General features: G+C 38.5%; 1 protein-coding gene across 1 annotated transcript in view; it reads left to right on the top strand.

The window, feature by feature from the left end:
* GAS6 (growth arrest specific 6) overlaps window positions 1-22,058 on the top strand; it is a 42,331-nt gene that overhangs the window by 5,994 nt on the left and 14,279 nt on the right. The window contains exons 3-10 of the mRNA XM_085320802.1: window positions 7,615-7,639; window positions 8,480-8,542; window positions 14,966-15,088; window positions 16,601-16,720; window positions 19,035-19,160; window positions 20,302-20,423; window positions 20,967-21,085; window positions 21,465-21,654. Of these exons, the coding sequence (XP_085176928.1) occupies window positions 7,615-7,639; window positions 8,480-8,542; window positions 14,966-15,088; window positions 16,601-16,720; window positions 19,035-19,160; window positions 20,302-20,423; window positions 20,967-21,085; window positions 21,465-21,654 (888 nt within the window). The remainder of the gene's footprint in view (window positions 1-7,614; window positions 7,640-8,479; window positions 8,543-14,965; window positions 15,089-16,600; window positions 16,721-19,034; window positions 19,161-20,301; window positions 20,424-20,966; window positions 21,086-21,464; window positions 21,655-22,058) is intronic.

The raw sequence follows: 22,058 nt of genomic DNA, 5'->3' as shown, positions 1-22,058 counted from the left end.
ATCCATTTGTCATGGYGTTTTGGCAGAGTATTGAGGTAGGGCTATATTTGCAGTTGTTACATCTTATCATATTGGTGCAGAATTCATCCTAGAGAGAAAGAGTTTTTGGAGAGCCCTGTGCTGATGATTTAACCTGCTTGGACATAATATATGAAAAAAATTCCTAGGCACAACAATACCTGCTTAGTAGATTTTAAGAAAGGAAATGTGGGGAAATTTCAATTTTTGTCCAAAAATAGCTTGAAGATGAGACAAAGGAACTAGAAAAGGTTGACCATCGAGGTATATGCCATAGTGGTATACCAGTTCTGTGTTGAAATGAGACCTGGTTATGCACTAAATTCTCCTTTCTCTTACTTCCCCTTTTCCCTAGTTTCTTGTAAAGGAAATGCAGGCTGGGAGTGAGTCATGCCCAACTCCAGTGGTCYACCTGATCTTGGTAAACCCATTAGAAAGACTGAGACTTTGGAGCAGGATGCATCTATCTTCTTGGTGGTATAGACACAGCCCTTGATTGTGGTTATGGAGTTCAGTAGCAGGAGTGCAACAAAAATATTCCTGCCTGCCTTAGAAGGCAGGTCCTACATTTATTAACTAAATGCCTCATTATTGCATGTTATTGAAAAGGATGAGCAAAGTTTACTGCTGGTAGAAGCTCCATCAACTCTGCTCCATCTGCTCCATCAACTCCAGCTCCATCAGCCGTTGGACTCGTGTTCACTTGATCTTTATGTTTTCACATCTGTGAATTTAGCTCAATAGTTAAGAATAGAGTTGGAAGTAATGAAATATGGCATCATGAAAATACAACACACTATCCTTCCTGTGGGGCAGGAGGGAGGGAACATGAGAAAACAGAAGTGGCTAATATTACATGGAGGGGCTGTTCAAAGAGAGGATGGAAAAAATGGTGAATTGAAGCAGGGGATTATACAGGTTTGGGTCAAGGAGGAGGATAATGGGAAAAACAGAGTAAGTTAGTGTAAGTCAGAGTTTTTAGAGGAACACAATAGGTTTTAATAAATATCTGTGAGAGGAAAAAAGCCAATTAAAAAGAAGTTTTGTGGTTATGGACTCATTTTGCTTTGTTTAAAATTAAAAAAGGAGGAGGGGAGAGGCAGCAGCCGATTGGGAATTAATACACACTTTGTTATTACAGATGCTTGAGGATCAGGTAAGGGAAACACTGAATCTGTATAAATAGGCAGTTGTGGTCCTGTGCACTCCAAGTTCTTAAATGAACTTAATGAATTACTAGCAATTACTTTTAAATAGGTCTGAAGAGCAAGGGTTAGAGTTTTGGAAGAAACAAGAAGGGATCAAATAAGGAAAGTATGGACAGCACTGCAGCTCTGGGGATTGTGGGGCACAAAACTGGGCTATGAAGAGGGGAAAATGATGGGTCAGGACAACTACAAAAGAAGCAGAGAAACGTTCATCATCTCTTACTTCAGTTCCCAATGAAGTAGTTCAGTGAATGCTAAATGACCAGAATTTTGGCAATTTGAAAAGAGAAGCAGTGGAAAGAGTAGGAAGAGATTCTTCCAGTTTACTTCTCCACTCACATTACTTTTCCAGCTTTGCTTTCCCATTTGGAACCTGGGTTGATTTAGTTGGTTTAAGCAAACCCCCGGCTTCTTCTCTTCACCCTGCCTGCACAGCAGTTTGTGCAAATGAATGGACTTATTTAAGGAACGCATCTAAAGGTAAAGTGATTCAAGAGAAAAATGATTGTTCTGCAGCTGGATCAGTTTCCAATCCACTTCACCACACAGCTTTACAAAGGGTTATGCCAGCACAGTGGAAAGGAAGGGGTGTGGATGGGGTGGGAAGGCGAGGCGCAAAGGGGGAAGCAAAAAGTTTTGTCACAGCCCAGGCTGATGAAGAAATGAACGAAGAGGTAAGCTTTGGAGAATCTATCTGGAGCTTCTGAGCAAGTGTTCTTTCCGTGTTTCTACCTTTATCACTATTTTGTTATGACTTGTGGTTCTAGAGGCTCTCTAAACAAGCAGCATGCATGTTGCAAAGTTTCCCTTTTTATTGTCGTTCTGGATTTTTCCCTCTTCCATTGAGTATCAGCAGTGGAAAGCAGCAGAAGACTAAAGTTGGGAAGTAAGGAGGAGACTCAGGAAAATGGGCAAGAGTTGATGTTGTCTTCATTCTGCATCCTTTTGTGCTGCATGCCGGGACAGAAGGGCACATAAATGTGATAAAAGGAGAATGGATCATTGTGGCACTGTACAAAATCACATGCATCTGGGGAGGGACCACATTTTGCTCACTCCTGGAACAGTGAGTCCTAGTTCAGTTCCAGAAAATGTTCTGGATGTGAACAGAAGAGCAAAAGTTACTTTGTTCCTAAACTAGTGGACCAGAAGTTTRAGATCAGATTCTGTCACAAGGGCCTAGTGTTGTCTCAGGTATCACTGGTCTGTTCTTCTCCTACCTATCCATCCTGAAGCAAAATCTGGCAGTGCCTTAAAATTACTGAATATTGTGAGTATGAGTTCTTCAAAGAGAAAAGTCTGCACATAAGCAAAATCATCAGAAACTTTACAAAATATCAAGGAAAAGATAAAATTTTTCTTCACTTAAATGGATAAAATGTTGGCCTATGAGAGAGATCACAAACATTTAAATCGCATTAGATGGGATATATAGTCTGTTTAAATAAGTGCAAAAAGTAATGACATAATGTGTGAGACTGGAGGAAGATAGCCTTTTACACCTAGCATAACTAGGTACATTTCTGATACAGTTTTGCTTAAATTACCTGAAATTTCTCAGTGTTAGTTTAACTACTTTTGCAATATTRTAACTATTGTAACCAGTAAGGATCAAGCAAGAGACAGTAAGCGAGGACATGGCATCAAATTGGCATCCTCTTTTCAAAATGCAGATTAATACAGGGAGGAAAAGTAGCCTTTGAATCTGGAAGCAGTGAACGACACCTCAAGGCACTTTTAAATGGATTGGATTAAGCATAATTTAAAAACATGCAACCAACTCATTGAGACCACTGTACAAGTGATCTTTGTTGGAATAGTTGTGCCTTAGCATCAGTTGCATCCATTTCATATCATTATTGTCCAATCAAGTCCTGCCTTGGCCTGCTACAGAAACCAGCTCTCTGTGCTCCCTGCGTCTTTGCAAATGTAAAGCATCTGTATTTTGCTCAGCCATGACATACACGAACATGTTTTTTTTCCTCTTTCATTACATTTTCCCCCTAATTGTGTATCATAATTGTTGGGTTTTTCTTATCTCAATGCAAAATCTTTTGCTGAAATGACAATCATTTTGCTGTTGGGAAATAGTCTAGCCTCTCAGAGGATGAGGAGAGCTACAGTGATAATTACTTCTATTTTCGATCTTCAGCATTCTGTGGATATGCCTAGTCTGCATGAAATGGGAACAACTGCTATAAAGGGTGATTTTAAAATGCATCTTCTAGCAAAGATTGTAGCATTTGGAAAGGTCAGCAATTCAGTGGAAGCAACTCACTCATAGTTCGTGTGCATCGGTGTAGAAGTCCTCARAACAAGAAAGGAAGGGAAGCTTGTGCAAGGAACTTGGTGTTGAGTTGAGCTGAACTTCTCCACCATAGGTTTACAATTCTGAATTGTAGGACCATTTAAGAACATTGTATAGGAGGAAGACCTAATCATTCAACATGAGATTTGCAGTTTATGAAAAGCTTAGGGCTGAGTTTTTTTTTAAAAAAAGATAGAAAGCTCTTGAGCATTAACAGTTAAACAACTCAAGTCAAATAGTAAGTTACAGCCAATTAAGATCAGCAGTAGCTAGGACAGTGCAGGCCTGCAGCATGTAGACATGAAGTGTATTTGTAAACAAGGTCATGCTATGCCTAAAATGAACATTCAGTCTCTAAGGAAAGAAGAAAAGGGGGAGACATTGTGTGTCTATGAGAAAAGAGCATCAGGTAGGAGTTGTCACTCCACTGTAAGAGGTAACAAATTGACATACATGTGAATTGTGAGTTAGTCTGCAGATGCTGTGGGTCTGCAGAAGCAGCAATTGTGCTGAAGGCAAATTAAATTTTTACTAGTAGGGAAAGCCTTGTGTTTTGACACAAGCTTTATATTTCTGTTTTTTATTTCTGGAGTGAACTGTTTTGTTCCTAAAGCAGAGCTGCAAAGGCAAAGTTAGTAGGGCTTGTGCCTTTTTATGCTTCTCCATGATGTCTGAAGAAGGCCAGAAAGTGTGTAGTGTGATGGGCTGTTTGTTGGTTTTGTTTTTGTAATACTAGCAACTTGGCTGTTGTCAGAGACTGAGTAGCCTGTCTGCACTAAGAAAATACTTTTTAGAAATTACCATTGCTAATACAAGTCTATTAGATCCTCCAGTGTTAGCAGTTTTGCAACCCTTGCATAGATTACATTTTTTATCAGCTGTCAGTGCAGCTCAAACATGATGCTGATTAGATTCAATGCTGATCAGGATTACCTGACCTGGTACTCAAGCAAAACAAACAGAAGCAGTTGGCAAACCCTTTTGGCTGAGGTTTGCCAGTCACTTTAAGCAACAGTGAGAACATTTTCCTGGTGTAGACAGGGTCTTTGTTATGTTTTCACAAGGGCTATTTATATACAGTGACTCATGTAAGGACTGGTCTGATTTGGTATTCTTCCATCTTCTCCAAAAATGTGACAGAACAAATGCATACCCAATATAATTTCACTAATTTCCGGATTGTACCACTGAAAGTGAGCTTGGCCACAGAGTTTAGAACAGACTGCGAGCATAGTTACATGGTGTGTTTCCTCTGGCAGGGAAGTTGGTGTACGTACTTCTGCCCCTTCAAGTCTACAGCCCTGCAGCTGTTCTTACCTTCATGTTACTGTTCTCYTCTTGTGCCAATACAGGGTATCATGGGGATGCCTCCAGAGAAATTACTCTTGACTGGCTCACTCAACCRTTCATGTTTGAAAAAATAACCAAATCCAAAACCCAACACCCTGGGGGATTGGAGTGTTCTTTTTGTTTCATTTTGTTTTTTAGGATGCTTTTAAACTTAAGCTCTCTCTTCATTTTAGATATGCACACAAAGTTTTGTAATGACTATGTTATAAGGAGTAGGAACGAGCTGTAAAGGGGGTGGGAGAGAAACTTCTTAACCTCCTGAAAAAGTGTTTTGTGTCACTATGAGATAAAGGCAAGTACTCCTACTTACTCTGGTGGATGCTGGAAATCTAGTAATTTTATTTAATGCATCAAAAGACTCATCTAGCAAATGTGTCTGTGTGGAAGGGACGGCAGTTGTCATGGCTTAAATGTTCTCTGTTAAAAGGACAGTTCTGTCTCCTGGACAGCAAAAAAAAAAAAAAAAAAAAAAAAAATCAACTTGAACTGAGCTGAAAGAAGCAAGCAAGCAAGGACCTGTCTGGAGGTACTGGCCTCATGCCATATTTTCCACTTCACTGGAAGGGTGGAGACTTGTAGATGCAAGGCACTTCCTGGTCTCTTCTGTTTGTCCTTGTGTTCCTGAGTTCTCTGCTGAGTTATACTTCTGATGGCATTTGCCACACTGTATGTAATTTAAAGTGTGTGCAGGTCTGTAGTCTCCAGGTTTCCTGATGCCAGTCCATTGAAAATTGAGGCTTCTGGCATCACACAGTCATGCTGGTTGATGACTGGGCAGAAGGAAAGTGTGCTGGGTCACAAGAAGCAGGGATGGAAATGCTTTAAGGCTATTTTGATAGGAGGAGCAGACACAGAGGCTTGAATTATCCAAATTAGTTCTCTTGAAGGCTAAATACATCTGCACGTTTTGGGGACATATATCAAATAAAGGGGAAATAATGAAAAAAACTTTGGAATATTTCATCACATGCAGTTATCTTTTTCTCCTTATTACTGGCTGAGGTTCAGATTGTGGTTATAGCACAGCTGGGCACTCATTCGAGTACTCAGACTGTTTAGATTTACTTTTATTTTTATCTTATTCTTTGTCCTTTCTAAAGCTAGAAATAAATAAAGAAAAAGGGGGGGGGGACCTTAGCAAGTTCTTTGCTCCTCACTCAGTTGGTAACCTAAAAAGACATTAGAAAACTCAGCCCTAAAAGATACTAAGCCTGTTGCCCTCTTATCAGAACTGAAAATTTGGTTAAGTGTGAGCTATATCTTCAGCTTCTTTTTATTGAAGCTGTGATGATTTATGATGAATGTTTACGTGGTGAATTTCAGTTACTGGAGCATATTTGCCAAAAGCAATTGATTTTTTTTTCTAAAGGATGACAGAAATGCAAAACTATTTTAGGTTTTATGACCTTGTCCACCAGTTGATTGCATTAGACAGTCCAGGGCAAATTGACTACTAGTGTGTGCTTGTCTGTGAAGCATGTACGTCTCTCTATCATATGTGAGCTTATGCACACATTTGTAATAAGACAAGAAAATAGTTTCTAATCTTGCACATTGTACAGCCCAAGTTAATTTTGTGGAAGACAGGTTATTTACCATCCCAATCTCATTGCATGCTATTATGTAGAAATTGCTTATGTTGTGTGAAAGAGAATTATAGTATGCATAAACTTTCATAATTAGCTGAGAATGAAAAAAAGGCACTGATACAATCCACAAGTTTTCTCTCATTTAACATGGTTTAAGAATGTGGTTTAATGGTCAGTGTAGGCCAGTCTCCTACCCTTCCATGCATTTTCCTGGCCTTTATGTTGGTGCAAGCAACTTGCAGCTGGCAAGATCTGACCTGGCTAAAGATTTTTCTAATGTGAAAGATTAGATCCGTATCATATGAGCAAACTGTTGGTCTGACTATATGGCTGCACTGTGTTGACACAAGGCAGGAGCTAGCGGTAATGGGCGGCTGTGGACCATGAGAAGGGTGGGAATGCCTTTTTCAGTTCAGTTTTAGATCAGAGGGAAGTTGATTGTGAAACTGCACTCTTAAATCATTCTCAGGCAATTTTTGCCCACATAAAACTGTTTAAACATAGAATTAGACCTTTTTGAAACAAGCAGCTATGATTATCTCTGCTTTACACTCACCTGCAGATTCTTGGTGTTCTCTTCTTTAGATGGACAGTGTTCATAATATGATGTGGTGAGCAGTATGGCAATGGATACTATTAAGAATTGTGTGGTGTGCTTGTCGTTACAAAAGCAAAATGTCAWCTTCTAGTTTAGTGGTTATGGTGCTGCCAGTGTTCTGCATCAGTAGAAAGACTTCAAGGCGGCACAGGGTAACTAAGTGATTCTGTACTTACTCCCTAGATTTTTGTCCCTAGCTTCCTCTTCCTTCCTCTACCTCATAAGCACCTTTACCTCTTGGATAGTGGGTGAGTGGCTTCATGCTCAGTCACTACCAGTGTCACTTAAGAAGGGCAACTGTCAAAAAAATGCATATTGAGAATGCAGCAAATGTTACTTCCCTCTGTCATGAGACCAAATGCATCTACAGTACTGTGTGTCCTCCAGCTCTGAATAAAAGCAATTAAGATTTTTGTATTTGAATCTTGTTATACAACCACTGTGGAAGACCACCAAGCTAACAACAGCTGTTAAATATTAATAGAATAACAACATAAACAAATATTATTCCAATAAATCTTTTTTTTTTTTTTTTTCCTAMAGGAATATTTTTACCCGAAATACTTGGGTGAGTTGCAGATCTTACTTTCCCTTTGTGGCAGTGCCGGTATGTGGTACCTAATACTGGAGCTTGTTACAGCTAAAGTCGCTTCTAAGGAATGTGATAGAAATTGCAGTAAGAATGCATTTCCAACTTCTAAAATTGAATGTATGTTCCTTATGTGATTTTGAGGTGTGTTTTTTTTTAGTTATGTATAGATTTTCACACAGATTCATTGTATGCTTTCTGCATATTGTGTATTAAAATGTGCATTTTTATCTGTAGCTTGCAGCATTTGTGGACAATAGGAAGTTTTCTACCTTTTTCCCTTTGTAATCAGCTGAGCTATTGACTAATATCCTTATTAAAAAAATACTTTTACTGATGATTGATCCATTGGCTTATTGTATTGACTTTATCACTGTCATGCCACCATATTGTTTTCTATTTGTGTTTAATATGTAGTTCTGAAGATCACARATGTCAACAATTTTAGAAAATTCCATATGCTTTTCAGATTTAAAAGAGTTTGCTACTATTTTGTAGGTCAAATTTGAGAAGCTACTAACACACTTTCTGAATCATAGTAGCATCTGGTAAAATGATTGTGCTGTTTGGATGGCTTATACTTCTACTGTACGTCAGAGCTGAAACTTTATATATGAGCTGATGAATTTTAAAGCATCTGGGAGACTGTAATATTGCAGAGGTTTTGCACCCAGGCTCCAAAACTTTGCTTAATGAAACATCAGCAGGCCAGAACTCAGTTTATATGCTTTAAACAGCTGACATGTAATAGTAATAATAATAATAATAATAATAATAATAATAATAATAATAATAATAATTTCATTTTCTGTTCTTCAGCTTGTATTCAGAAATATGGGTCACTGCAGTCAAGAAGAACAGATTTCCTTACATGCGTTCATAGTAAGCATTTTTGTATTGTATATTGTAGTTCAATGTGTCTGTCATTCTATTATCAGTAGTGGAACCACCTCACTCATCTCTATTTTTTATAGTATTTTAGTACTGTCCTTCCTGTTCTCTGCACTCAAGACTCCATGTTACCTGTCCTGTCTAGTTGAGCAACATAACAAGACTTTGTCTCTTTTAGAACATACTGTCATCTATCTGTCTTCTTTCAGTGATTTGATTTCAGGATGTGAGACATTTCTTTCCCACTGCTATCCCAAGGTCTGAATAATCTGAGAAGCAAGGGAGGCAAGGAATAGGGTTTACCAAAAGGTTGTACACTATACTTTGCCCTTCATTTTATTTTTTCTTGAATGCTAACTTCAGTTTGGCCTGTTAAATAACCTTAAAAAAGCTTATAGTCCTACTTAGGTTTAAGCAGGAATTTGACAGCTTTCTGTAAGGAAGTCAGGTTCACCCATTATGTGATCATGGTTTCAATATTACCACCTTTAAAAATTCAACTTTGGAAATCAGTCCAACATCTGTGTAGAAGGGGGGGGAGTATTTATTCATCACTAACACTAATTTAGTTAACTCTTTAATTAACCCTAATCTTTCCATTCYTTCTTGAAGCTTAGCAGTGCTAAAGATGAAAAGCAGCATAAGCATTTCTGTTATTGAAGACTAAATATGTTCTGGGAGTAGATCAGTTAAAATAGGAGGAAAAAAATGTGTATATATATTTATTTTCATTTTTACCCCTCTGGTTCAATATCTTACAACAATCAAGTTTGATTAGTCATGTGTTCACACCAATGCTACCAAAGCAGGATGAGGATCTAGTCATGCTTTCATGTTTAAACTGCATTACAGCAACCTTTTTGAAGAGTGAATTCCAAGGTTAATAAGCAGAATGTCAAGACTTGCCCTCATAATGCAGCAATATCACTTACAGATGTTAGAGTCCTCTGAACTGGGAATTCTCAGAGCTGAGGTACATGTGTCAGGCTACTTTAAAGTGGGAAGTGAGGCTGTATGCTTCCTTTTGCTTGTGTGTGTGGCACGGCAAAGAGGTGTGAGCTGCTGCTGAAAAATGGTAGTATGGACTGGAAACACTTGCTCCAAATAGCTTTTCAGTGTTTTAGAAATGCAAGTCTAATGGGTAATGGTGTTCTCCTTGTACCAAAAAAATAAAAGCTGAATAATAATTTTTAGGAATTTGGCCCATTGCAGATGCAGTGGTTTGGCAATAGAATGATTTTATATTCTCTCATTAAAATATGAAAATATTTTCAAATGGCTGAGTTTTGACTAGCTGCTGTTAGTTCACAGGAGAAGTAAGGGAGAAGCAGTCTGAAATATGCTTGAAAGAATTTCAGATTTTGTGCTTAACTGATTCCAGGGTGTCTCTTAATTTTTCACAGATGCTGTCAAAAAGCTATGTAGCTGYGTAATAACATGTGCATGCAAGACTCATTTAAATTTTATGTTTCTTAAAAGTCTGCTTCGCCTCTCAAAACAAGGTAGCAGAAGGCTTTTTTAATCTGGCATACAAAGACATATCAGAATCCAAGGGCTAGAGGGTGATATTAGCCAAGCTTATACTGGAAATAAAGTACACATTTTAACCATGATGTTGATCAGACAGTTTAGTGAGGAATTTGAGAATTCTCCTTTTTACAAGGTCTTTAAATCAGGATTGCAAGTATAATTCAGCTCCAGATTTAGATAGCTAGATGCAAGTGCCTACACGAGAAATAGGACCTATTACAATCAATGGAGAGCTAATCTGTATTCAGTTGGTTCTGCAGTGATTCAGTTTATCAAGTGGTATCTGCTGTAGGGAGAAGTGAATCACCTTATGGACCCTATTTATTTTACTGACTAGATCTCTGCTGACTGCAGTGAGAGTTTAGACACCTGCTTTACACATAGACACCTATGTTTTGGTCTGCAGATCTGGATCTTTTTCTAAAAGAGGTGCTGTAGGCCAGCTAGAAGTTAGGGATTTGGTTCTGAAAGAGCTTGGTAAATTCCGCAGGATTTTTTGGAAATAAAATTGCATGTGGCCTCAAAAACCACAGTAAGGTTCTTCTTATGTTGTGTGTTTGTTTTTTAATAGTGAGTATTGTAATCTTCACAACCCAGTGTTTTCCCAGTAAAGTTTTAATTTGTCCTGTTCATGAATATCAAAAAAATAAATTCACAATACAGAGTAACGAACTAGAAGCAGCAGTGTATTCAGATAAAATCTTATTTCCATACAAACTTGAAAATGGAACTGATAATTCCATTCTCTGCATTTATGAGCTATATCCAGGCATGTCACATTTTTATTACTTTAGTGCCTTTACTGTCATGTAATGAATGGAAACAAAAGTTTTCTCTTACAAGGCTGTAAATCAGAGCAACTTTTGTGAAGCTGATGGAATTACACAGTCAGGGAGCCACCAGGAGTATTAGACTACACTCAGAGGCCTGAGGATCCAGAAGATTAGTTGTACGTGACCCTGTTGACTTGTTTGGGCTACTGAATGACTTTAAAAGCATTTCCATGTCTGGGAGGCTTAGTTTGTGCTACTCAAAAAAGGCTGGACTTACTGTATGTAAATCATTGTTTACTGTATAAAAATCATGGCCTGTCTAAAAAAGGAAACATGCTAATCAGACCTGACTTTTCTCAGCTTATCACCACCATTACTCCTTCCTTGACCATTCTCTGTTGTCTCAGCCAGGCAGAGATTTTTCTGCAGATATGCTGCYGGTTCATGTTTTAGACAGCCCACATAGCTGTGTTTTCTTTCGTGTGGCCAGTTCTCTGCCTTGTCTATGGCTTTGCCACAGCTCTGCACAGTTGGAATGGTGGGGAAGGAAGATAATTAGGTCTTGATCACGGTAAGTGAATGATTATTTTTAATAAGAATTACGTATCCGTGCTTTTCTTACAGAGTTTTCTCAAGCATTAGTTTTTGAGCATCAAGTAGAGATACTGAAAATATGTATTTCTTTGGCAAAGTGCTGCATCAATTAGAGTAGTGCTCTAGTTTGTTCTTTCCTTGCCCACAATTTTGCTGAGGCCAGGATCTTCCCTATGACATAGGCTTGCTTGAGGTTGAAGCTATGCTAGATGTAGAAGACAGAACAGTGTGGGAGGAGCTGGAACCATCCTGTGTTTTGGCCAAGGTGGATGAAATCACAACTAGAAATACAAATTCTTTCGCTTGAGGAGATGAGTTATCTTTTATGACCTTTTATAGAGCTCCTTTCTGCTCTTCCTATTTTGCCCTACTTGATTTAGGCCACCATGTTCATTGACAGACCTTGCCAATCATCCACTGATTTCTTTCACCTGTTAGTCTTCTTCAGAAGAACAGTGAGGTCTTTATTATGAACATATTCCTAGTGGACAGGTATGTTTGTGATAATTGTTGAACTTGCACTAGACAGTCCTCTTGTCTGAAGCTCAAGTACAGAGAAAAGAGTAAAGAAAACTTTCATATTCTTTATTGTGATAAATATAAAATAAATACAAAAATAGTACTCCATGGTATGCTGGATAAACTGCAGCACTCTACACTGCTAACTTCAGTTATCAGGTAGTATGGCTGCAAGGTTTACAAACAGCATAGGTTCATGTGGATGAGAAAAGGCCATCCACTGTGGGTTACATTAATATGAAATGTGCAGTGCAGCCTGAGATTCTTGACTATATTTTTCCTGATAACTATTCTACAATTGCAGTGCAATATTAYGGTATATTCTCTTGCCCTGTTTTTATGCCTAATGTAGCACCAGTCTTAGGTGGCAGTGCTATCACCAAAAATGTTTTTCATGTTCACATCTAAAACAATAACTGTGAGCAACACTACTGTAAGCACTATATAAATACATCAAAGGGAGTTGCCTCTGTCTGCACTCACAGAAATATTTAGGTTTTTTCAAAGCAGCCTGTCATGAAGGTGAGTTTCAGGGTCACATAGAGAAAGTTAAGAAGAGAAATGTAGAAATAATATAATCTTGACAAAAGAAGGAGTTAATCCAGATCTTAACTTTTCTCAATCTGAAAAGTCTGACCAGGCTGCTAAACTAAAAACATTTCCTCTCCTTGTACACCTCACTGCTGCCCCATATGCCCATCAATTCACAAATCATGTTTCAGAAAGTAGATCTGAACTGAATGTTGGTTTCAGCAGAACCACTTGTATGAAAAGTTATCCTTCCTGCTGTTTACTTCATTTGTGTACCTGTGAACACCTGCGTTGCAAGTGTGGCCTGTGATGCTTGATCTAGATATCCTTGCAGTTATTTTGATTTGCTATGATCAAAAAAATGTGGTGTATTTCTGCATAAGTTTTCAGTTTTTGCTTTGTAATGCAACTGATAATTAGTCAACACTTAGCAATATGAAAGAGCTGCATTAGGTTGGCAATGTAAGTAATAAAGCTGCCAATGTTGCACATACATTAATAACACCTTTTAAATATTGTTTTGACTGTATACTGCAGCATTATCAAGTTTCTCTAATCATTTTACAGCAGAAATGAGTCAAAAGTCTTTGATTATTTTATCATTTAAATTAGCATATTTTGTCTGAGCAGTGAACATAGTTCTTGATCCAATGCGTAGGACTGTTGCTGATCAAGGGCTCTGACTTTACCCGTCTGATCAATTTTTTGTAAACTTCTCCTTTTGTCTGGACTGAATGGGGTTCTGCTGAGTTGTAAGGATGTATTGCCAAGATTGTAGGACTGGAGAAGACATTCTTAATCATAATAATTCTTTCTCCAAAGACTGCTAGCTGCAGCAGCTGCAACAGTTCCTGTATGATGCACCAAAAGGACTGGATAGAATCATTGCTTTGTGGCTGTGTCATCTCCACTCCAACATAGTTGGTCAGGCACAAGAAACTGCCAAATATTTTCATCAGAAGAGAAGCCTGGACATCGTGGGTATATGTCTTAGGATGTCCTCTTCCAGAGCATCTTGTATGTTGGTGTACACTGAGAACCGTTTGAACCTAATCAGAACCTTCACAAACTAAATGAATGTATTTTCGCAATGGCACAAGAGATACCCTTTACACTGCAGTAATTACCTTTTATCCTGGTGTTGGACCTAGAGCAGGAAATGTCTCAAAGTCTTCGTAAGAATCTACTGCATGTGGTTGATACCCATTTTTAATGCCTCCTAATTGGCTTACATGCTTTTCCCCATTTTATTCAAAATCATTAGCATATTAAACTGAAGTGAGCCAGTAGTGCTAGAATTATGGTTGTTTTAGGGGTCTAAGCTGAGATGTGAAATTACTAGCAAAGAAACCCTAAATCCATCCTGATGTGAAGAGGAAGTCAGAGAAAAGTAACACTTAGCAATATGTTACCACATTTTGTTTAAGTTGACATTTATGGCAGAATAGACTGTGACTGAAGTTCTCCCCAGTATAGAAGGCCTGCAGAAAGCCCCCTGGCTCTCCTGAACCCCATGTCTGTCTAGCAGCGTACTACATGATAGCTGCCAACTCATTTTTTTATAGAGTAGAGGGTATTCCCTGAGCCTTTGTTTAACTATCTCTGCAAAACACTATCTCTAGARTTGATTGAGTAAATTCCATTCTTTGAGCAGTTACATAATAGTTTGATATTTGTTTCCCCAGTCATTTTCCAAATCCAGTGACTTTCAGTGCTCATATTCAATGACTGTCTTGCACTATACTATTGCTGATCTGGGGCACCAAGGTTTACAGTGAAGATGAAGGGATGAAGGTGGCATGGAATGTCCTTTCCCATGGGGAAAGCCCGTTGTCACATTTTGCAACTTTGCTTAAAAATCAGTGGCAGAACCTCTGTGCCACTAGAATTTATCCTGTGTTGGCCCAGTAAGGGCCTTGTGCTGTCTGTAGACTGCTCTAGTTGTTTGAGTCTTACACTGTTACCCCATTGGTATTTTTTTTGTTTTCATTTTGTATATCAGAAATGCCTACATGGACAGCTCTGTCAAAAGTATTAAGTACTGCCCTTTACTAACAGCAAACCTATCAACCCTGATGAGATCCTCAGCTAAACTACGAAAAGTAATTGAAAAGAATATCCATTCTTCCTTGAGTATCAAATTGCTAGCTTCTTTTTATTTTCTTCAAAACTGGGGAGAGTTTCATTTTCTTAAAAGTTAGTTACTTCRAATTGTTTTCAAGATGTTTTCTTCAAATAGGGTGTAGTGGTTCACTCCCTTTTGTAATGACTTGGATTCCACTACATGTACTGTGCCAAAKTTTTGGCATAGCTTGTTCAGTATGTGAGTACTATGAATTAGCTCCCAGTTTTGCCAGGTACGAGTATTTCTGATAGTGATTCTGTTGAGTGTCTTGACTTTAACAAAGGATTGGGACATCTATATTACTCTGTTTTCTTTCCTTTTTTTATTGCTTGTTTAAATCAGATTTACCAAACCAGTGTTCTCCCGATCCTTGTCACAAAGAGGGGACTGTCAGATGCGAAGATCTTAAGGGAGACTTCTATTGTGAATGCAAACGTGGCTGGCAGGGAAAAACATGTGAAAAAGGTAATTGTGGTTTTGTTATCTTTGATACCTGTCAGAAATACATACTATTTTTGCTGTATTTTTTAATGGTCACTGATACTGTACTGAACAATTCAAAAGTCATAGTATTGAACCCGAATTACACAATGCTTATATTTTTCTACCCTTCTGTGCATCATACAGCTTTTTTTTTAATAGCCTTTGTTTATCTTAGCCTAGTTTTGCTGAGGCAATCTAAGAAGCTATGCCCCAACTCTCTGTCCCACCCCTCTGAAAGGGACAGCAGAAACAAGTATACTGGCTTTTCAGAGGTAATTTCCTCAACTGCTACTGCTAACCCTGATGTAAGAGACTGCAAATTGCAGAGCCTGAGAAGCTGGTCCATGCTCCTTTCTGAAACCACTGCAATGAGAACAGTGGCTTTTAGCACACAGCTGGGTTCTTACGCTGTTGATGCACAAATTAACAAAATCAGTATGTTAAAGTCTCCTTGCTAATAGGAGCTTATTCCAAGTCCAGTTACACATTTCTGCTTGTTCCAATTGATTTCAAAAGGAAAATTCAGGCAGAAACTACTTATACATGCAAGAAGATTTCTTTGTCCTTTATGGAATATTGAAGTTCTTCCTCTTGTTTAGTGTTTTCTGTTTTTCTGTATGCAAGGCTTCCWACCAGGGCTGCTGCTGTTCTGCCTGCCAGAACTAAGTAATTGCCAGAAATCACATTCAGCCAGTCCAGAATTGTGGCAACCAAGACAGCGGGAGAGCTAAAACTTGTATTTCTGGTGTGAAATTGTGGAAAAATGATGGGATCACTCTCAAGCAGCTTATTTTAGGCATTTGTGATAGTTGGCTGATCAGTATACAAACAGTTCTGTGAGCTCAGCAGCTGATCAGTCTGAAGCATGTCCCCTCTTTTTCCTATAAAATGCCATGAAATTTACTGTTCTACCAACTAGTTAACTCTAGTTTTCCATATACAGAAGCAGGATAAAATGAGCAGATGGAGCTCCCAGAGGCTGAAATCCAGGCTTTACTGAATTTAAAGACTTTTACTGCTAATTTCAGTGGAATAGTTTGACTCACAGTGCTCACTATATGTGAATTTTTACGTTCTGATGAGTTCTGCAGTAGTACGAACATTTTATTCTTGTTTTATTCAGTGCTTCTATCCCACGCTTGCTGGTCTTAATAGGATTTTAAAAATTGGTTATAATATCTCTTTCTCTAGAAAAGAGAGAGGTCTGCTTCTGCAGATAGACTCCTCTTCACCTCCACAGTACTCTTCTACGTGCTCATAATTGTGAGGGAGATTCTCAGTTTGATTATGTCTTTGACATTTTTATTGTTAAATGAACTTGGATTAACTTGCAGTGATTGAATGAAATCTTTGYACTTTTTTTTATATTGTTATGTTGCAGATGTAATAATCTTTCTTGTTTGGACTTTTTCCATCCCAATTCCTATCCCATTGCCACTCTCTAGATTATTTACAGAGCCGAAAAACTGACTGTGACACTTTCTTTTGATGTAGACATTGATGAATGCAGTGTGCAGCATGGTGGCTGTAACCAGATCTGCCTCAACAAGATAGGCAGCTACCGTTGTTCATGCTACAGCGGTTATGTTCTTAAAGACAGCAAAACATGTGAAGGTAAGCTTTCCTGGGCCTCTCAGTTTGTTTCAGTTGATTCAACAAATTCTTAGTGAGTTAGGATTGTATTTCACAGTGCCAGGTTGCACTGAGTGGCGCTGGTCTGCTGCCTTCCTAGCCCCACTGCTGTTGGTACTTCTTATTAGCTGCACTCTGCTGTGGTTGTAGTTGGTACTCCAGCCAGCTATGCATGCCTGGGCTTGTTAGTGGTCACACCACATTGCTCTCCAACATCATAACACAGGCGTGATTCACAGAGGATTTGTGGCTTGGATTGGGCTAAATTGGTCCAGTTGATCAGACCTCATATTCCAACACTGAAAGGAGGAAGGACTGGCCAGATGCATTGTTTTGATTCTTTCCAGTCTCGCTGTGTTGTAGTGTATGAGCTGGTTGTTTTTCTTCTGTGCATTCCTTATTTCAATATATTTTTTCTAAATTTGGATATGTGCAGCAGCTTATAAATTCAGATTGGTAAAGTGCAGAGAATAGAGCTTTTATTTYTTCTGAAAGATTGTAATTGATTATTCATGTCTGTAGAAAGGCACTAGTGAAGAGAGGCAAGTATTTTACATAACAGTTGAGAACAGAAAATGAGAATCAGAAGTACCTGATTGAAACTCTGGAGTGAATTTGTAACAAAAGAACTTAAGTAGCTGAGATTTTAAAAGTGCTTTTTTTGCATACTGAGACGTAGACTCATTAATGATCACRAGTGGCTGTTAGTGTTATCTGAATCTCATGGGAAAAAAACAAGCAAATCTGCATATACACCTTTTGCAGATAGTGTGATGACATAGTTCTAAGCAGCTCAGCCACTTCAGCTGAACAACTAGAACAAGCAAATAGCAGGATTTTATTTCTGTGCTCCTTCTCCTGTTTAAAGTGATGATTGTAAAATTTACATGGTATCCCTTTCTRATGAGACCAGCTACTTGGAAGAGCCAAGAACAAGGCTGACATTTTCACTTTTGAATGGTCCTCTGGTGTCAGTTGGCAGGGATAGGTGGACACAGTTGGCATGGACAGGTGGACACTGAGTGTGGGTTTAACTCACAATTATATTTATTAGTTATGGTATGTACTTATATTTGTGTAACCTTTTAGTACTGTTTATCAGAATACTGTGACAGAGAGCAAGAGACAGTGGGCGTAAATGGAAACACAGGGAATTCCATCTGAATATAAGGAAAAATCTTATACCATGAGATTGAACACTGGAACAGGTTGTCCAGAGAAGCTGTGGAGTCTCCATCTTTGGAGATACTCAAAATCTGTTTGGACACAATCCTGCTGTGGCTGACCCTGTTTGAGCAGGGAGGTTGRACTAGATAAAGGTCCCTTCCAACCTTTACTATTCTGTGATTCTGTGGATATAACATATAAGCATTTTGTAGCTTCAAGATGCGATCTTTGGGGAGCTGATATTAATATCAGCTGTGATTAATGTTGGCTGTGAATTGTCATGCTGTTTATACATTTTTGTCAGTTTCCTTCTGTTAACTCCTACAGTTACATATACACATTAAAAAGTTCATTCTTTCACTCATACATGGGAAAATAACCAAGTATAACATATAATTGTAGTTTCAATATCTATTAGAAAGCAGAAGTAAATATTAAACTCTCTCATAATATTCTGCAAATGTTTTGTCGACACCAGGATTTTGCTAGGTATTAGTTAACATGGTAGAAAAACATTTTTTTGTTTTATGGACCTCTAGTGCCAACCCATTAACTGTGTCTGTAGAGAAATGGCACAAAATATGTCATACAGGACTTCTCCTTTGTAGCAAATTGGGCTGCCTCAACTCTCCTTTATGACAGCAGATCGGCAGATTTAGATCTTCATTTTGTAAATATGAAAAAGGTGGTTTGGCTGTCTGAAGAAAAACAAAAAGCTGTGGTTGTTAAGTGTTCCTTCTGTGTAATGTTAAAAATCAGACTGCTTTTGTCATTTCCTGATTTCTGTTTTTTATCCTGGAGTTTGTGCCTCTGAACAGAGTGGCTTTTTGGATTTTCAGGAAGRGTCTTTTACTTATTTATTTATTTTACAGTTTTTCCTCTAGTTCGCTTTGAATTGTTTTTTTCTATAAGTGGTTAACGGTTTAAAGAAAGAAACAGCAACTGATTTTTGAAAGCTGAAATAACTTCTAATAGCTAGCTAGCACTGAAGGTAGGTTCTTAAAGATACTAGTTTTTCAGTTACCAAAATAATAGTCACATCAATTGACCCTGAGCCCACTCCGCTGTGTGAACACTGAAGTGATTATGTTCATCTGAAGTAGTGTTGTTTAATTGCTTGTTTTTGCAGACATAGATGAATGCACAGCATCAACAGACATCTGTGGAGAAGCTCGTTGTAAAAATTTAATAAGCTCATACGAATGTCTTTGTGATGCAGGCTACAAATACGATGAGTTGAGAAAGACTTGTCAAGGTAAGATCGTGAAATAACATCATGTTAGCATTTATTACATGCTTAAAGCTATAAAAAACACAAATTTAGCTGCACACTTTAGAAGTTTTTTCATCTTGCTTAGACACTAGACTTCTGTTGCCTTTCACTAGTTGTGAGCAAGTACATTAAGTTTGCAGTCATCTTCTTTGGCTTGAATCAAGCTGTACAAGCTGGAGTCACAGAGATTTCTTGAATTTATGACAAGTACAAGATATCTTAGAAGCTYAGAAGCATCTGTGCATATTGCTGTCTCTGCAGGACAAGAAAAGTAACAGAGCAGTAGCTGTTGCTCTTTCAAAAACTGTCATATGGTATTTCTCTGAACTAGGAGCTCAGTATGCATGGAACCGTGTACAGTTCTGCTGGCTACACTGCCTGCAAGCTTTCTCAACTGAGTAAGTTTTGAAAGTGTTCCAAAACTAGCATTGCTCCCTGCCTTTTTCTAAGTTAATGTAATGACTTGAATCACACACTCACCAGACCTGCAGGGCTTGAGGTGTTTATCTCTGCCTGCAGAGATCTCTGTGGGCCATCACAATTTGTTTTCCTACATTTGTTTATAAAGTGGCTGAAAATATGCCAAAGAGAAAGAATGAGCTAGAAGAAATTACAAAAGCAGAAAGAGAAAAGAAGAAAGCAGAAGAAAGGAAAAGGAAAGGAAAATAATGAATGAGAAATTCAGCTCTTGCTTGTCTATTAAGGATCCAGTGCTGCTGAGTAGCAATGAAGCAAGCAGAGAAAACAGTCCCTGCTACCCTGAATTGAAGGAACAGGAGCCAGTCAGCACAGGAGTCGCAGAAGGGATCTGAAGGGAGGAAATCTTTTCTAGAAGTTAAAACCTAGGGCTCTGAATCAGCAGACCAGAAGATGGTCTTCTTCCAGCCTTCCCACTGACTTGCTGTGTAGCTCTGGGCAGCTYGAATCTGTATATGAAAACAGATTTGTGCAGATGCTAATACTAATTCTTCCCTCCTGTAAGAATGTGTTAAAAGGTAAGTACTGGCTATGGAATACCTGGACACGTTCAATGGAAGGTGCAGCAAAACAGCACCAGTAACTCTTTTTTCCCCACAGAACAAAATTTCTGTTTTCTCCTCTCTCCTTTGCTGGTTTTGTTCAGATATAGATGAATGTGAAGAGCAGCTCTGTGAACAGACCTGTGTTAACTCGCCAGGAAGTTACACCTGTCACTGTGATGGCAGAGGGGGAGTAAAACTTTCCCAAGACATGAACACCTGTGAGGTAAGCTAGTCTTTGTCCAGTAACTGCAGAACAGAYATTTCCTTTATACTGCAATTAAGAATAGTTGGTGAAGCTCTGCACTGAAGCTCTTTGAGCTGAGTGAGCAGTAGAAAAGAACTGTTCTGCTAAGGTCACTACTGAGGACAGTAGTCCTCCTGAGAAGGAGGATCTCATGTCTCCCATAACATCCTCCTAGATAAGCTCAGGAARTGAGCTCTAGGTGACTGTGCTTGAGCAGGGAGGTTGGACTAGATGATCTCCAGAAGTCTCTTCCAACCTTACTGATTCTGTGATTCTGTGTTATGAGAATGATTTGCAATGGGAAAACATTCTTCCATGATGGATGAATAGCAGGGAGGAGGGAAAGAAGGAGGAAATGTCCTCAGGATTGAAACGACTTTCTTTTGAGAGTATAACCATTTAAAGTGCTCTAAACTACTGTATGTATTGCGACTATATATTTGAAAGAAAAGAAGGAAAAGGCATACTGTTCGAGTCTCTTATTTCTGCTATATGAGGAAAATATATCTGTTTTGATTATAGAACATTATACCATGTGTGCCTTTTGCTGTTGCAAAAAGTATTAAATCATTATACCTGGGGAGGATGTTCAGTGGAACCCCTGTTATCACACTGCGCTTTAAGAGGAAACAACTGACAAGGTGAGGACAGTTTTGAATGGCAACTTTAATGTGTGCAATGCAGTTAAGTCATTAAAATAACACTTACTACTATGATCATTGTTATTTGTTCGGATTATGGAGTCCTGTTATGCTAAACGTTATCCAAATCATTAATTGAGAGAGACAGTCTTGACCATGGAGCTCCTAAGATAATTGTTAAAGTACAGTAATGTATTCTTGAGTTATGACTTCATATTAAAATCCCTCTTCAAGCTGAAGTCTTTCAGAAATACATTAAAAGCTTGTATATTTTAACAGTACTTTGTAAGTGTTAGAATTGATGCTCTCTGTATGGAAAGTACTTTGTGGTTTCTGAACTCTGCAAAACTAATTCATTTCTTGGCACCTGTGTGGTCAGACTTGTGGCTGAGTTCGACTTTAGAACCTTTGATCCTGAAGGTATCCTTTTCTTTGCTGGAGGCCATCAAGACAGCACATGGGTAGTCTTGGCTTTGCGCAAAGGACGGTTAGAGCTGCAGCTGAAGTACAAYGGGATAGGCCGCGTGACCAGCAGTGGACCACTTATCAACCATGGCATGTGGCAAACAGTGAGTATAGACCACTTCTGAGCTCTTACGCTTTCTTTGCTTGCTTCTGCTAGGCTCTGTCAAATTTAGCAAGGTTTTGTGTATTTGTATTTTTGAGAAGATGCTTTTTCAACCTATTATTTCAGTGGTCAAAACTTTTGCTTGCATGCTGGTATATTATATGTTCTATGGTATAAATAACACTATAGTTTATTTTTTCTAACAAATTGATTTATTCTTTACACCCAGGGTAAACAAGAGTGCATGACTAGTTTGCACAATGCTAGCGTAAATATAGCAGACACAGTGCCTCTTCTGAGATAGATCAGTGCTAAGTTGGCTTTAGTTGTTCAAGAGGACACCCTGTGGGTCACTGTAGGAAGGGAGGAAGAGGGAAGAAGCTCTTTAGCTTTTCATTTAGGAAA

Source organism: Rhea americana, unplaced genomic scaffold (assembly GCF_003343005.1).
Source record: "Rhea americana isolate MKP2758 unplaced genomic scaffold, rheAme1 scaffold_66, whole genome shotgun sequence".
NCBI lineage: Eukaryota > Metazoa > Chordata > Aves > Rheiformes > Rheidae > Rhea > Rhea americana.
This window is presented reverse-complemented; position numbering and strand designations above follow the sequence as displayed.